The sequence below is a fragment of the Sinohyriopsis cumingii genome, chromosome 12 (assembly GCF_028554795.1).
Source record: "Sinohyriopsis cumingii isolate HCF-2022 chromosome 12, ASM2855479v2, whole genome shotgun sequence".
NCBI lineage: Eukaryota > Metazoa > Mollusca > Bivalvia > Unionida > Unionidae > Sinohyriopsis > Sinohyriopsis cumingii.
The window spans coordinates 42,227,285-42,246,159 of record NC_142972.1 but is presented as its reverse complement, the minus strand read 5'-3'; the positions used below and the strand labels follow the sequence as shown (position 1 = coordinate 42,246,159).

Here is an 18,875-nt window from a genome sequence, read left to right as displayed (position 1 = left end):
TTTGTTTTGTTTCACTTATGTGCTTTCCGATTTGGCATATTTGGTTTATCTGACCTCTTAATCAAGCTCAGGGGTAGTGAGGACTCTAGCACTTGTCTTGGAACAAAGTGGTCGACGCCTTCTGCAATGGCAAACAGACAAAGGCATGAATTTGTTAACAAAAAAAAAATTCTTTGCAAAAAATTGAAATAAACGACACATTCAGTTTGTTTACTACCGAAAATCCTGACAATAAAGCCAGTGTCGTGGAAAGTTTTAAAAGAATTTTTTAAAAGCATCTTGGTGGAAATATTTTACATGTTAGTATACTCTCAGTTGTACCGAAGTGATACAACGACTGTCAAAGCGTAGAATCTGTTGTGCCATCGTCGCATCAAATGTGCTCCAGTAAAAGTGACGCCCCAAAACTAAATTATTGTGTTTGATAAGGTGTTTGGAACGTGAAAACGAGAAAAACGACGTTAGTGTTAAACACCTGAGAGTGGGTTCGCATTGGAAAAACAGAACGCACGTTGAACTAGACAATATAATTGTTCTGTGTCACAAGATAAGTACATCGACATGGCACATCTGTCTATAAATTAGAAGAGATGAACATAGACGTGTTAACAGAAGCATTTCACTTGCCTGGGTTACAACAAGTAGTTACGAAAAGGGTCTAAGATATCAAAATCATTCTCCATCGAAAAACAGCCAAACAGGGAAACATCGTTCCAAGAAGCCAAAATTCGTTGGAAAGGATATCCGCCTAAATTCGATTTTTGGATTACAGATTCATACGTCATCAATTGTAAAAATCAGCAGAAGTCACAAACATGCCGCTAAGGACTCTATCCCCTTATTCGATTTCATCTTTCCATGAACTACAATGATAACCACAACAGTGGCTGTGGTGTGGAGAACGCACTTCTAAAAATAAAACGTCCGTCTCTAGTCAGATCTTTGTGATAAATTATGTCAATGGAATGGCGATGTGAAATTTGAGGTTTCATTAATGTGTTGGATATATTATTCCCAATCCCTCGTTGGAATATACCGACAGTAATAACAGTAGCCAAACCAGACACATCTCTTCCTGTCTTATAAATTCTTTTCAATCCTTGAATTATTATTCACCCTTGATATCGAGTGACTCCTCGGAGACAAAATCCATTAATGAATGATCCATTTTTTTAACATTACTAGTGACAATTCTACTGAATTCTTTCAAAACAACAGATTGTGTTGTTTTACCGCCAAATTACATCACTCCACACAACTAGACAACGGAGTTCATTTGGTAGATATTCATTCATCCCGCTCAAGACTTAACTATTTTCGATGATCAAACCAATTTCGGCCTAGACAAACTCTACGAACAATTCCAAGAACATTTCAACGAAAATCCATATGCCAGATAATCCCGAATTGTTCAATTGAATATATATATATATATATATATATATATATATATATATATATATATATATATATATATATATATATATATATATATATATATATATATATATATATATATATATATATATGTGTGTGTGTGTGTGTGTGTGTGTGTCTGTGTGTGTGTGTGTGTGTGTGTGTGTGTGTATTTCCACTTTACATACAAGTTCAAATTTTAATGTTACTGAGAATTTTAGGTTAGTGTCCCCTTTTAGAGAAAATGAAGCTGACAAATATTTTCATCATTTTGAAAAATATTGCTGAAAATTTGAAATGGCCGATGGAGCGTTGGACTCTGTTATTACAGAGTGCACTTTTTGGCAGCACCCGAAACATCTATGCATCCCTGTCAGTATAGCAAAGTGCTGACAATGATATGTTAAGGAATGCATCTTAAAGGGTTATGAGTTAGTCCATGAGGCGTATCGGCAAATAAATCCGGAACTATAACAATTAAACTGGACTGGACAAACTCATGCCTAATTTGCTAGAGAAAAAAGCAGTTATTTGATAGGTGGTGCTTAGCCAAGAAAGGTGATCAAGAATATGAACATCTAAGACAACTCGTATTACTTGAATGGTTTAATACCTGTGTCCATGGTGACATTAAAACTTATCTTGAAACCATAAGACCAAAACCTTGGAAAATGCGGCTCGTACTGCTGACGAGTATTCCTTACCTCATAAAGTTTCTTTTGTAAGTAAGTCTTCCACTCAGCAGTCTTCTGGTAGAAAAGTATTTAAGCCGACTATAAGCCCTTCTAAATTTCAATCTGGCACAAATGTTCAAAATCAAGTTTCAGATAAGAATAATCAGAAATCCTTATCTCTTCCTAAGTGTACCTACTGCAAGAAGAAAGGACGCGTTTTTCTGACTGCTACATATTTAAAAAAAAAACTAAGAATCAGAATCAAGACAGACCTATTCCAAATACTCTTATTTCTAAGAGGTCAAGGTCACGATCATGTATTGAAAGCATGAAAGCAATACATTTGTTGGGTTTAGTAAACCCTAGTCTGATTTGATTATGGAGAGTTATGAACCATTCATGTTGAAGGGTTCTATATCACTCATGGGTGATTCAGCCAATCCCATTCCTATTGAAATTTTAAGGTACACGGGAGCTTCTCAGAGTCTTTTATTATCAGGTACTTTGCCTTTTTCTGAGACGTCTTCTTCTAATGAGAGTGTTCGTATTCAGGAATTAGAGCGGGGCTTTTTGTTAAAATTCATCCCCATTGTGTAAATTTGTCATCAGACTTAGTCTCAGGACCCGTGACAGTCGGAACTGTGTATTCTTTACCCATTGATATCTTTCAATTATTACTAGGCAAAGACCTATATGGAGATAAGGTTGTGGTTAATCAACTTGTAACTGATAAGCCTTGCTTCGATCAGAAAGTCGATCCTATTGAAAAGAATTCCATGATTTATACCCAGCTTAAGCAGTTGTTAGAGCTATGAAAAAAAAGCTCTTGAGAATGATGTTGATCAGGAAAGTATTCATTTAGCTGAAACATGTATTTGTCAGGCCTTTGATGAGATCACTTTCACTCCTTGTTTGGATTAATCAAAAGGTATTGATCACAGTGATCCTCTTTTAACTACTGGATCTCTTTATTCTAATCAGGGTAACAACTGACGATCACTTGTCGTCGAACAGGAAAAAGATCCCGAGATCTCCTGTTTGTTTCAAGGGGTCATTAGTGAAACTGAAGACACAGAAATACCTGTCTGTTATTTCATTACAAAAGGGATTCTTATGAGAAAATGGAAACCACCTGATGTACCTGCTGGTGATGAGTGGTCAGTGAACTATCAAATTGTAGTTCCAAAATCGTCCTGGCAGGAAATGCTTGGTCTGGCCCATGAAACTTCTTTGGCTTGTCATTTAGCGATTAATAAGTCTTATCGCAAGATCTTGAATCACTTATATTGGCCAAAATTTAAGAGTGATGTTTGTAAATACTACAGATATTGTCATACTTGTCAAATGGAAGGAAAACCCAATGAGAAGATACGCAAGGCACATCTGCAACCTATTCCTGCATTTGACGAACCATTTAGCAGAATATTGGTAGACTGTGTTGATCCCTTACCTAAGACCAAATCAGGTAACCAATACTTCTTGACCATAATGTGTGCGTCAGCAAGATTCCCAGAGGCAATTCCTTTGTGTAATATTAAAACTAAAACAATAGTAAAAGCTTTGATAAAGTTTTCATCTACCTAATTTCGCCTTCCTAAGTCTGTCCAATCCGATCAAGAGTCAAATTTTATGTCTGGAATTTTCCAGCCAGTTATGCCTGAATTTGGCAAGTCAAAAGTGAAATTATGGTTGACAGAACTACAATGGAGAGAACTTTTTTGTTTGCTGATAGAGTTCTGTCTCTCTGGCTCATTCTTCAACATTTTCTTCAGATTAGATAGTATGACCCTTACAAAATTAAAAGGAAAAGGAATGAGTTAAATTAAAATAATAGTACACATGGGATCTAAATAATTTAAAGGAGTACCAGTATGTTGAGAGAGATAGCCAGGTTAATTGTCCAATTAATTTAGTTGTACCTGTCCCACTCATTGAGGATTTACGCGAAGGAATGTAATCAGACTGTACTGATTTTGGAGTAACAAATCTTCGGAACTCAAAAATAATCTGGACCAGAAACTTCCACATTTGCAACAACAAGAAAGGAATAAGCTTAGACAGTTATTACTTGAATATGAGCACTTATTCCCAGATGGTCCTACGACAACAAACAAAATCTACCATGACGCTGATATTGTAAATTCCACACCTGTGAAACAACACCCGTACATGATGAACCCTCTCCAACAAGAATACCTGAGAAAAGAAATTCACTATTTGTTGGAGTTATAGAAAGAAGAGAAACAAATGCAGTTGTAATTTGTGTAATATATATATATATATATATATATATATATATATATATATATATATATATATATATATATATATATATATATATATATATATATATATATATATATATATATATATATATATATATATTCTGTTACTTATTTTAAGAGCACAGACTCGTAACAGAAAATTGGGAGCTCGTCCAGGATACAAATTTTGGCTAAAATATTTCAGAAAACTTTGTTTTTGAAATTTAAATTTCCCTAGTTTCAGAATTTTTAAGTCCAAATTATTATTTCACATTTTAGAAATCTTTAGTGAAATCAACAGTCTTTTTTTTACAATGTCATCAAAGGTGGAATTCTTTCTTTCAAATCCTACCCAGGAACAGTTAGATTCTTTGAAAAAGATCACTTGATTCAGCTTCTAGAAAATATGATCTTTCTGAGGCAAAAGCTTCTTTGACGAAGCAAGAAATATTTATTTTAAAAAGAAGTATTTTGGTCCGGTATTTGGTGGAAAAGAATGTTTTGGATAAAGGTGTTTTAGTTTCGATCAGTAAGTCTGTATCAGACTCTGACATAAAAGTAAAGGAATTAAAATAAAAATACAAGATGGAATTAGAATTAAGAAAGCTTGAAGTTCAGAAAGAAAAAGTGGAAAAACAAATGCAGTTGCAAGTGGCGAAAGAGAAAGAACAAATGCAGTTACAGAAAGAAGAGAAACAAATGCAGTTGCAATTTCTGTTATATATATATATATATATATATATATATATATATATATATATATATATATATATATGACCTAAACATTCAGCTCTTTTCAACAAATCAGTTTGGTAGGAGCAGTTGATTCTTCAAGTATTTTCGATTCCCCATTGAACTGAACGAATGACTTAATTTGATGGTTTCATGTCCTCGTGTGCTACAAAGTGGGAATCATTGCTGTTTCCTTGCTGAGACATTCCTTGCCAAGTGCATTCTGCCATTGCTGTTTACGATGAAGGAGGAAATACATATGATCTTTGACAAAATGTAACCGTGAAACAACATTTTTGTTAAATAATTGCCCATGTAATTGTAACTGACGTATCCTGTGTAGCGAGAAGTAGATTGACAACTCGGACATGATTTGGAAAAATATATTAAGATCTGCTTTTCGTCTTAAAGCCATGGCAACTCGAAGAATGCATGCTTTAAAAGACGCAAGGATAACAATTTCTCAAAATGTGCACATTGACCAAAAAAGTCCTGAACAAGACCTAATGAGGCAAGGGCAAAATTTGTCGATTCAGACAGAAAAAGAACTTATTGTTCGCGAATATATCCCTATCAATCCACTTTATACTCCTGTCGACAACGACAATGCTAGATCAGTAACACAGATGCACTGCTGTTTTCTACCGATTTCAAATTGTACATTTTGAACTGCATAACCGCTGTACATGTTTGTAAATACTTTTGACTTTCTTGAACTTTCAACGCAAACAAGTACTTTTCACAAGAAAATGTTTGGTTTTTTATTTATTTTTTTTATTTTTTTTTTACTTTTAACTATACAGAAATAAGTGATAAAGACCAGATCTAGTTTCTAGAACGTGTTACGTACCGTAATGATATTTTGAAAAATATAAGCTACATTAATTTCCAGCACAAACAACAGTTATAATTATTATTATTATTATTATTAATCAATCTTGTAAACGGTCCTTTTTAACCCGGGCCTTTTCCGTCTGTCCAGGTCCTTTCTGACCCGTTACTGGCCTTTCTGGACCGGGCCTTTTTAACCCCGGCCCTTTTGGTACCGGTCTTCTCTGACCCGTTATCATATTTAGACACATTATTTAGACACATCACCCGTTATATTTGTTATGGGGTGTGATAGTACTAAAACAAAACCAACATGTGCTATGTCTTACATTGTAGGACTACTATAACACCAATGTCAGTTTTGTATACGAATAAAGCCGTGTTAAGTTATATAATTTCTACTGAACGGCGATAATTACATCTCAGTGAAATCAATTAGAAATAAGAATAAGAACTTTTGTGCATTTGAATGGGAAGTAAAGGTGAACGATATTCAGACTGGTTTCAAAGCGCAACAACTCTTAAACTGGGGTGAAACGAACCGGAAAACAGGAAACGGTGTACTTTATTTACATGAAGGCAGGAGAAAAAAGTCAGTTTTCACAAGTACATCAAGAGACGACGTACATGAGTGTCTAACTACCATAGCCGTAGCATAGGGGAGTGGTAAAATATGGGGCGACTTTTGAATGACATCCCGCGATGGATCGTTATAGTAAGTTTAAAGAGAGAATCAAAAACATTTATATATAAGAAGATGCAGTTTAAAGAAATGATCGTCTTATGTATGTATGATGGAAGGTGAGAGGAAGGCGGCCTTAATACATGCCACGGTCAATGGCTAGTTATCAGATGAATGACGTCTGCCCATGTATTTATATTTGGCTTGACCAAAAATACAAAACAAAACAAAAACACATAAACGCCCGTGTAGACGTTTTACATTGTAGGACCAGGTCGATGGCATACATTGAAGGACTATATTTTACATCCTGATCAGACAGGGAATTTCTCTCAAGCCAGGTTAGAAGTATATCTGAGTTTAACTATTACTTTATTTTTTGAAGCAAATACATGATTTCACTCAAGATAGATGATCCTAACTTTTAAACAATAGTTAGATATACAAAAAATGGCAAATTAAATAGGTGTTTAATGATTCCAGAATGCTTCTTCTTTCATTAAAATTCATACAAGGAAAATCTTGGATAATGCTCTCATTGTTCCCAATTTTAATTGTTGCTCTGACCACAGAAGTCTGACGTTTTATCAGTTAAGTACAGCAAAATCTCTGACAAAATGAATCACCTTATTGGTAATATAGATGAACACAAGGAGTGCAAGTGTAACCACAACCCTCCACTCAATTCGACTTTTCTCAAGCATCTTTTATCACTTCAGAATGGCAAGAAGACTGAAAAACTACACACATACATTAAAAAGACAGTGACATACCAAGGTTAATTCGCTGGGTTGGATTCATGTGATGGTCGTCCAAGAGCTATGCGTTGGTACGTCACTGTCTTTTGAGCTTCCTAGCACAAAAACAATCATTTGCAGAGATGCAACTATAAATATTAAGTGCTGATCTGCCATAGCATATTTTGACTGCAGACCAGGATCTGTGTTGTTTGTTGTACTTATTGGTTTTAGTAAATACGATATGCTTCAAGACAGACTGGGAAGCTTTAGAAATTAGGAAGTGCAAGTTTTAACAACCATCAAAAGAAATACAAACACATCCCAATGTCGTGCAATGTCATGGAAATATAAACATCCCAATGAAAGGATAAACTATTTAAGTTCAAAGCTGATAGAATATTCCAAATGGGGATAGTCCTTGGAAAGAAAATGTGTTTATACACAGTTCAAAGCTGATAGATTATTCCAAATGTTTATACACAGTTTCTTTCCAAGGAATATCCCTACTTTGAGTAATCTATCATCATTGTTTATTGGGAGTTCAGTCATCTTAGATTGCAGTAATGTAATGTGGGTAAACCTGATCAAGTATTTTCAGCTAAGGCTAGAACTGTGTTGGTGGGTAGAGAACCCTGGGAGGCATCTGGACATGGATAGGTTTATACCTGAGAGTGAAAAATAGGCAGTGGAAAAATCACATTTCCTTTATCCACATTCCTCACTCTTTATTTTAATTCACGTGTATTCTAAACAGGCTTTCAACTCCTGTTTTGCATAAACACAATGCAAGTCAGCAAATAGATAATTATCAAGTCTGACAGTATTGAAAGACACCGTGCAAGTCAACCAGTAGATAATTATCAAGCCTGACAGTATTGAAGGACACAATGCAAGTCAGCTGTCCAGTAGATAATTATCAAGCTTGAAGAGTACTGAAAAAGACAATGCAAGTCATCCAATAGATAATTATCAGGCCTGACAGTTTTGAAAAATGATGGATAGGATTTGACTAAATTCAGTTTCATTTCTTTTCCCCAAAATTTAACACAGTTGAGTAGAAATCTTCTGGACAAGGAACTTTTATTAAAAAAATTGAAATAGATGGTTAATCAGTTTTGCTTATTGAGTACATTTGTTTTAGAGTGTTTGACAAATGGATGGACCAGATTGAAAATAATCAGTTCAGTATTTTGTCAGAATGTTACAATGAATCCTTTTATTTCTTTATTTTTTGTGATCAGAAAACTAAAATGTCCATTGTGTTTATCTCACCTGATTGAGCTTATGGTATGGTCCTGTACCTATTGTGATGAACTTTTACATTTTTATCAAAACTGCCAAACTTTTAGTAAATATTACCACCATTAATAAAAAAAAGTAACACTTTTCAAGAACTCCATGAAAACTGTTGAATAAGGGAAAGACCAAACTTGGCAGAAGGCATCCTGTCATGAAGACCTTTCAAATGCTAGTCTTTCATCAAATATGATGACTGTTACTTAATATCGAAGAGTGTAGACTTCTCAAAAAAACATGCAACAGAGATATCCATGACCAAATGTTAAATTTAAAAAAATCTGAAAGAAAGATTTTAGTTTACAGAAGTTCAACCATTCAGTCAATGTTTACCAAACTACTGTAACAAATATAGGGCAGTGTGATATTGCAGATGTTTCTGACATTACAGCTGTATGCATTCCTGTCTCTTTGACATCAATGCTAAAAAATAATTTTCAATTTTAAAAGGCACAAATGGCCAGGTAAGTGGTCATTTTGAATTTAAAGTTGATGATACACATATGTGTAATAGTGATTTTGTTTTTCTAGGAAAGACCTGTCACTTTTTTCTGATCTGATTATGGTTTAATGTCATTGAATTGGCAGTTGTTTGCAACACGTTGCACACACTGTTGTGTGAAAGTAAAGAAATGGTTATGTTAGAGCGGTTACTACTGAACGTTTTTTCAAAATGTTTGTTTTCAGCTTTGTATATTAGATAAGATATGGATGCACTGGTATTATAGCTTCTTGACCTTTTTACTCACAGACAGTATGGATAACTGCAAACATTGGAATGTTTGTATATACCTACTTCAAATACAAGGGGGATGACTTCTACTACCTGCGTCTTATACTTGGGGTAAGTGAGTATTTCATCTCTATAATATTTACAGTGATCAAACATACTTACTGATTTAATGAACAGCTCATTAGGGATTTTCCTACACAAATATTGTCAGATAGGAATCCTATTCCAACTCCAACTAAAGCATATTTTCCCATTTAAAACTGATCAGCATTTTCCTTATCTAGACTTTTAAAAAAATCTTTAACATTTTGACATAGAAATTCACAGTTCCAGTTTTGAGGATACATATATGTAATGATACTACTTGAAATGTGAACACAATTTTATCTGTCTGTCCATCCATCCATCCATAGAATATAAAATAAAAAGGTAACACATGAAAAATCCTTAAAATATGTAATCAAAATGTATACATTGGGACTTGTATAATCTTTATTTTATGATATTTAAAAGACTTCTGTTTTAATATAGCTTACAGTTAATGTATCACATTTTTGAATATGATAGCCATGGGGCTCAATTGTATTAATATAGCTTACATGTGATGTACCACTTTTCAGAACCACTCCAGTGGCCTAATGGTTAGAGCGTCCACCACTGATGTGGGAGGTCGTGGGTTCAGTCCCCGGCCGAGTCATACCAAAGACTTACAAAAATGGTACTAACAGCTGCCTCGCTTGGCGCTCAGCATTAAGAGGTTAGTGTTAGGACTGGTCGACCTAGTGTCAGGATAATGTGACTGGGTGGGACATCATGCTACATGTCTGCGGCATGATGATCCAGTGCTAGACATCACTATAAACTGTCACACTGCAGACATCGTAGCGATGTGGCTGAAAAATTGTTAAAGCTACGTTAAAAGTCCAAATCACACACACACTTTTCAGAATATCATAGCCCTGGGGCTTAGGTGTTTTAATATAGCTGACATTTAATGTGACACTTTTTTGAATATGATAACCATGAGACTGAAGTGTATGAATATAGCTTACATGTAGTGTACCAGTTTTAATATGATTTATATGTAATGAACCACTTTTCTGAATATCATAGCCCTGGGGCTAACGTGTGTTAATATAGCTTACATGTGATGTAGCACTTTTCTGAATATCATAGCCCTGGGGCTCACGTGTTTTAATATAGCTTACATGTGATGTAGCACTTTTCTGAATATCATAGCCCTGGAGCTCACATGTTTTAATATAGCTGACATGATATGTAGCACTTTTCTGAATATCATAGCCCTGGGGCTCACATGTTTTAATATTGCTTACATGATATGTAGCCTCTTTCTGAATATCATAGCCCTGGGGCTCACGTGTTTTAATATAGCTTACATGATATCTATCACTTTTCTAAATATCATAGCCCTGGGGCTCACATGTTTTAATATAGCTGACATGATATGTATTACTTTTCTGAATATCGTAGCCCTGGGGCTCACATGTTTTAATATAGCTTACATGATATGTATCAATTTTCTGAATATCATAGCCCTGGGGCTCACATGTTTTAATATAGCTTACATGTGATGTCGCACTTTTCTGAATATCATAGCCCTGGGGCTCACGTGTTTTAATATATAGCTTACATGATATCTATCCCTTTTCTGAATATCATAGCCCTGGGGCTCACATGTTTTAATATAGCTTTCATGTGACATAGCTTTTTCCTGAATCTCATAGCCCACGGGCTAACATGTTTTAATATAGCTTACAATGATGAACAGTAGTACTTTTCTGAATATCATAGCCCTGGGGCTAACACGTGTTAATATAGCTTACATGTGATGTCGCACTTTTCTGAATATCATAGCCCACAGGCTGACGTGTTTTAATATAGCTTACAATGATGTAGCACTTTTCTGAATATCATAGCCCTGGGGCTAATGTGGTTTAATGTAGCTTACATGTGATGTAGCACTTTTCTGAATATCATAGCCCTTGGGCTCGGGCATTTTAATATAGCTTGCATGTGATGTAGCACTTTTATATTGGATGTGACATCATACAAGGTAAGTGCATCATAGTGTAATACCATAAGATACACCCAATCAAATATCTGGTAAAAACAATGCACATTTTGTTAAGAGTTATTAAACAAACATTAATAACTCACATGAGTCTGCTGCATGACAGATTTTTGGTTATGACCCCTGCGTGACTGGGGGTGCCTGTTTGTGTGTGTGATATAAATTAGTGTGGAAATATGCAGTGGTGACTCATCATTGATGCCCAGAATTTGTATTAAAGTGATCTTCAGATTCATAGCAGAGGGATCAGTGAAAGGGAGGCAATCCTGTTACTGGCATTGATAATTAAGGCTTGTATTGGTAGGAAAGGACTTCACAGCTATGTTGATCTATTCTTGGTGATCTAATCTGGTGAGATCAGTCCCTAAACCTCCACCTTTATTTTCTACTAAGAGAAACCTCCATATGATAAATAGAACCAAACTAATGCATGACATCCAAGCAAACCTAACAACTTGCCTACCTCCTACAGGAGAACAACTCGATAACTGCCTCCATTCATTGCTTGACAAACATGCCCCAGCCACCAAGTGCAGAGTATCAATTCAAGTGTTCTTCATGGTATATCAGTGTTAGGGACCAGCTTCGCACTGCTAAAAGAGACCGCCGTAAAGCTGAGAGACTTTGGCTTTCCACCAGGCTCACCATTCATAAGCAGATCTATGAAGCTGCTAAGAAGAACGTCACAAACATAGTCCATGCAGTGAAATCAGCCCACTACAGTACTAAGATCATGGAAAGTTCCAGCTGCAAAGAACTCTTTGAGATTACTAACAGGCTAATGTCAAGGAACAAATGTACACCACTTCCAACTACCTTCTCTCTAGTCGATCTTACAGACCTGTCTGCAAATTTCTTCTGTGACAAAGTACAAACCATTAGAGATAAGTTTGACAATACAATTTCAGTTGACTTGTCATCACCATACAGTTGGGATACAGAATATCAGCAACAACTATTAGCAGCATTTGAACCTGTCTCTATTGATTTAGTATGTACAATCCTGATGAAGAGTGCACCAAAGTCATGTGAACTTGATCCAATTCCAACATCACTGCTGCTTGAGTGCTTAGATCCAGTATTGCCTTCACTAACTGATGTTATTAATACCTCTCTCTCATCCGGGGAATTCCCATCATTTTTAAAAACTGCCATTGTAAAGCCTCTGCTGAAGAAACCAACACTTGACCATAATGATTTAAAGAAATACCGCCCAGGTTCTAATCTCCCATTCATATAAAAAAAATCTTAGAAACGGTTGTTCTGTCCCAGCTTGTATCTCATCTGAATTCAAACAGTCTTTTTAGCCATGTACAATCTGCATATCGCCCTTGCCACAGTGCTGAAACTACTCTTCTAAAAGTAGTTAATGGCATTCTGTCTGCTTTGGATAGCGGAAGGATTACAGTCCTCGCCCTCCTTGACTTGTCTGCAGCATTTGACACAATAGACCATGATATGTTACTTCACTGTCTCCAGCATGTATTTGGCATTCATGATACAGCCTTACTGTGGTTCAAGTCCGACTTGGTGAACAGGACACAAATTGTGTATGCAAATGGAATACATTCCAGCCCAGTTAATCTATGTTGTGGTGTTCCACAGGGGTCTGTTATTGGACCTGTTCTGTTCATTCTATACACTCAGCCGCTTTCAAGTGTCATAGATCATCATCCAGTGTCTCACCAACTGTATGCTGATGACACCCAAATATACAAATCTAGCCACCCAGCTGAAGTTGATGCTACCATCCAAGGTGTAGAGAGGTGCATTTCTAATGTGAAATCATGGATGACATGTAACAAGCTGCAGATGAATGATGATAAAACTGATACCATTCTGATCACAACACAAAGACTTTCTCAGTCACATCCTTTTACCTCAAACAATAAATATCAGCAACACCAACATTAAATTCACACAGTCAGTATGAAATCTAGGTGTCACTCTGGACAGTACTCTCATGTTGCACCAACATGTCATGAACATATGCAAAGCTGCATATCTTGAGCTGAGATGCATCAGCTCCATTCACAAATAACTTTCAGTTGATGCCACTAAAACACTTGTATGTTCATTAGTACTTTCAAAACTGGACTATTGTAACTCAATTCTGTCTGGTTCATCACAATATCTACTTCAGAAACCTCAAAAGTTAAAAACACAGCTGCTCAGATCATACTTAGAGTACCACGATCAGAGCACACCTCACCGCTGCTCTGTACCCTACACTGGCTATCCATTCAATCCAGAATAAAACACAAAATTTGTTCTCTGTGCTACGTTTCACTGATGGACTCCAGTCCAACATACCTATCTGACCTCAACCATATATACACACCAGCAAGATACTTACGCTCCTCTTCTGACAATCGTATACTCATTATTCCCACTGCGAAAACGATGTCATATGGACACTGTTCTTTTGCATACCAGGGCCCAGCCATGTGGAATGAATTGCCCACTGAACTTTGACACAAAGACAGTGATCCCATTCAAAAGTGCTCTTAAAACTCACTTATTTTGAATGCAGGAACAAAGTTAAAGACCTAATACTGTGCCCTACCTTAAATATTTTTAGCATGTTTTTTATGTTTTTTAATTTCATGGTGTTTGTTTTTTGTAATATCATCATTATATATGTTTATTATGTTATAGGTGTTGTCTAATGTTGTGAAGTGCTTAGAGCTTCTGAAGATTAGGCACTATACAAAGTCCTCATTATTATAATTATTATGCATTACAACAGTCACACTTTTATGTCTATTCAGTTCTTTAAAATTGAATTTTTCTTCATTGACTTGAAAAACGGCTACTGATACATTCAGGGAGTATCTTTGTGTCCTTGGGAGATGTACAGGTACCTAGCTCCCATTTCCTCTGCATGATGTAGCTATAATGTGCTGAAAAGTGCTGTTAAAAACCAACCAATCAATTAATTTTTAATCATACCTGTTGTACATAAACAGAGATCTATACCCTGGGAAGCCTTCATTGGATACAAACATAAAACAAAAGCAGTCCACATTGCCTTTAATTTAAAATCTTAATGCATTTAGTCTAGATTTATGTAAAGAGATACCTATAAATAACACATATAGACTTGGAATAGAGTTAAGTAATTTAATATAATAAAATGTTGTTTATAGTGCAGACTGAAATCTTACATGATTTCAGGAAATGTATTGCAAATGAGTACATTGTTCATATTTTATGTCATAAATGGCTGACTGTTAAGAGTTTGAAAATTATTGCTAAAGATTTTTTCTGTGCTGTGTCCAAGTAATTCATGAAAGTTAACACTTAGTTGTATAGCATGCCAAAATTCTTGACAGTTTACACTTTGCTGTGCAGTGTCCAATAAATTCATGCAAGTTAATACTTTGCTGTACAGTGTCAAAACATTCATGAAAGTTAGCACTTTGCTGTACAGTGTCCAATAAATTCATGCAAGTTAACACTTTGCTGTATAGTGTCAAATAAATTCATGAAAATTAACATTTTACTGTACAGTGTTTGATAAATTCTTGAAAGGTAGTACTTTGCTGTACAGTGTCAATAAATTCACGAAAATTAACATTTTGATTTGGTTTCAGGAGGGACTTCCTGTTGCCAGGGCTGGTGCCTCTTGCCTCAACCTAAACTGTATGCTGATCCTGCTACCAGTGTGCAGAAATCTCATATCTTTTTTACGAGGCTCTCTCAAGGTTGGGATATAGTCTAACAAAATGTATAGTTGCCACTGTTCTAATCTTTGCCATTCTGGTGTTATTATGTCTGCAGTTGTTGATATTGATTGTGTGCATTCATCTTTTTTTCTTCAAAACTGTGCGGTACATTCAGATTGGAGTGTACTTATTAAGCTCTGCCATCTAAGGTGGCGCTATACAGTTTCGCATTTTGCATAGGGTTAGGATTTTAAAGAAAAAGAATTTCCCCGGCTTTCCTCACTGGTTATACTGGCTATTTAAAAAAGACCTTGTATATCTTAGGTATAATGCAAAGAACCTTTAATTCCCTTTATTTTGGTGTATGATTGATGGGTGTACTATGGGTTATAGAGTATACAGCTTGGCCTTACTTCAAATGTGCACCTTTCAAAAAAGTGCTAGCTCTACTTGGTCATTTTCACTTCCTGAACTTCAGAGGTAAATTGTATAAAAAAAGAGCCGATAACTTTTTTTACATTTTATATATTTGGTAATTCATTCATTGCACTTTCAGAAGCTGGTTTTGTCTAGTCTGGCAAAATTCATTTTCCCTATTTTAATAGCTGCTATGTATAGTGTACTTTAGACTAATTCAGACTGATTTTTTAACACAAGGGAGCAGTAATTTTAGTTAGCAGTGTGCTTAAATCATGTAAAATTTCCCAAAGTACAATATCCAAAAGAAATATCATCCACATTACATTAATGTAGCATAGAGGTATGCAAACATTCTCTCCACTGTGCATGTTTTAAATGCGAACTACAGAACTACTTCACCTTACATATGTCACTCTCTCAAAAGTACATATTATCTGGTGAGTGCCACCTAAGCAAACTAAGTAACCTACTCTACCCACCATATTGATTAAACACACACACATGCACATATATATATAGACACAGGAGTTGGAGAAGTCTTTTTTGACATAAAGCAAGGTCCTTCTCAGGGGACAGCAATTACTGTACAAAGAGACTCGCACAAGAGTAACTTGACTTTGTGCAGAACAATAAATATTTACATTTTATGACAGAAGAAAAACTTTCAAAAATAAGGAAGAGGTGATACTCAATAAAATAAAAAAGAAATAACAAGAAATAACTACATTTCCGGAAATGGATCTGTTATCTATGAATAAGGCAAATGAGTTTGGATGCAAACTATCAACTCATTAGATCTATACTGCATGGTAATACAGCTCCATAATCTTAAAATGAGTAATAGAAAAAAGGGAGAGAATCCCAAATAAGCCTAATGCAAAGTCCTGAAGATTAAAGTTCTGAATAAACTTAGATGTATTTCAAAATACATCCAACACTGAAATTGTTGATGTGCCTGTGATGGCCTGAATAGTAATGATGTGCCAACAATCTGTTGTTAAATCACAATAATAATATCTAAGAATATATCCTTGTTTGAATTTCACTATAAATCCAAGTCTCTGTTTCCAAGAATATTATTTCTGAGCACTTTGTATTTCCAAAGGAACATCTTCAGTTTAATAACTTTAATGAATACATTCCAGCCCAAATAAAGTACTAGACAAAACAATAATACAACTTATTCTGCTCAGATCTTAAAGCATGAGTAAATAATTTCTAGATAAACAAGATTATTTTGTCCTCTACTTGACCTCATGTCACAATTAGCATTTTCTAAAAAGAACCATTACCTAATGGATAATTTTATTCTGGAAGGTTCAAAATGTTTACATGATGCAATCATAGTTATAATTAGAAGGTCTGTTACAAACATTATCATGTAAAATGTGGTAAACAACAGCTGGACCTGGCATTTCATGGGGAATTTCCAATGTTCTGTACTCAGATTGAGATAAACATGTTTACAAAACCAAAATCAGTGATTCAGGTCAGGTAGAAAATGAAATTGATTTTGGATAAGGTCAAGTCCAAAGTACAATTATCCATAACACATGTTGAATAAAAAGAAACCTAATATTGCTTATTAAATATCCATAACAGTGGTGTAACATTGTTATCTATGTCATTGCTACAAAATTGTGCTTCATCGGGCACCATCTGTAGTAGTGTGACCTAGATGTCATTCCTAAGAGAGTGAGCTTCATAGGGCATCACACATTGTAGTGTGACCTAGTTATCTATCTCATTGCTAGGAGATTTGGCTTCTTATAGCACAGCTAAAGCAGCACATTAGTTTTCACTTCTGGCTTTATATCCACAACATACTTGACATTATGAGGAACAAAATTTTAAATCAATATGTTTATATTACAAAGGATGGAGGTGGATAGAACTAATAATGATAATATTATAATAATAATAATAATAATAATAATAATAATAATAATAATAAACAACTAATGCCACTTCAGGAGAGTGAGGCTGAGAAAGGAAAAAGATTTATGTTGGGTTAAAAAGATCACTTTTGGACTCGAGAATTTTGTTTATTTCAAATTTTAACTGCATCCACTGTATCACATATTTATCCAAAACTTTTCAAAGATTAAACACATCTCCATAGGAAGCGTATGCCTACATATATAATTTTGGACAGGATAAAAGTCTACAAGATCTGCTGATCCTAGACCCTGTTTTTGGTCACAATTGGTTAGAATGACACATATTTCTCCCGCACTATGATACCATTCTTGTTTTAAAATGGGTCATGAATCCCAATATATTATGTAGCAATAAAATTTTGTCTCATGTACATCATTATAAGGCATCTCACTCAAAGGCAGTACTCTGCTAATCATTATGAGGCATTCTCACTCTAAGGCAGTATATTCTGTGGACATTGTGTTAATGAGAGTACTGTATCATGTATATCATTATAAGGCAGTCTCACAATGAGAGTACTGTATCCTGTATGTCATTATAAGGCAGTCTCACTGTGAAGCAGTGTACTCTGTGGGCATTGTGTTAATGAGAGTACTGTATCATGTGTATCATTATAAGGCACTCTCACTGTGAGGCAGTGTACTCTGGACATTGTGTTAATGAGAGTACTGTATCATGTATATCATTATAAGGCAGTCTTACTATGAGGCAGTATATTCTGTGTACATTGTGTTAATGAGAGTACTGTATCATGTATATCATTATAAGGCAGTCTCACTGTGAGGCAGTGTACTCTGTTGTCATTGTGTTAGTGAGAGTACTGTATCATGTATGTCATTATAAATGGTCGTCCATTAATTATGTCAACAAAATGGGGGGGAGGGGGTTTGAAGAAGTTTGACAATTGTTGACATGGGGGAGGGGGGAGTTCAAGATAAATTGACGTCAACAATGTTATTTTTTGCAAAAAATTCAGCCACTATGCCCATTATAACAATTGAGGAATATTTGGCTTCCCTATGGAAAGATGATAGAAGCTAGAATATAAACTCTCGATTTTTTCATGAATTCAAAGTGTTATAGTCAATTTGAAATCTGTTAAACAAGTAAAAAAAATTTATTAAAATTTATTTGTAGACCTTTTAATTTCCATAATTCTATTTTTAGCATATTTTTAGCATAAAAGCCAGCCGTATAAAATATTGTTAGTTTGTGGGGGGGGGTAAAATTTTATTAGGGGGTTCACTGAAAGTTTGACAATTGTTGACAAGGGGGGGGGGTAAAAAATTGTTGACATAATTAATGGACGTCCCCTAAGGCAGTCTCACTATAAGGCATTATATTCTTTGGACATTGTCTTCATGAGAGTACTGTATCATGTCTGTC

The 18,875-nt window shown here is 35.1% G+C and overlaps 1 protein-coding gene across 1 annotated transcript in view; it reads left to right on the top strand.

Annotated features, from left to right (window-relative positions):
* The first annotated feature begins 6,242 nt into the window (after positions 1 to 6,242).
* Positions 6,243 to 18,875, top strand: part of LOC149786333 (NADPH oxidase 2-like) — a 57,244-nt gene continuing 44,611 nt past the window's right edge. Inside the window, exons 1-3 of the mRNA XM_089976743.1 lie at positions 6,243 to 6,632; positions 9,387 to 9,479; positions 15,057 to 15,167. Coding sequence (XP_089832869.1) covers positions 6,591 to 6,632; positions 9,387 to 9,479; positions 15,057 to 15,167 — 246 coding nt within the window. The 5' untranslated portion in view covers positions 6,243 to 6,590. The remainder of the gene's footprint in view (positions 6,633 to 9,386; positions 9,480 to 15,056; positions 15,168 to 18,875) is intronic.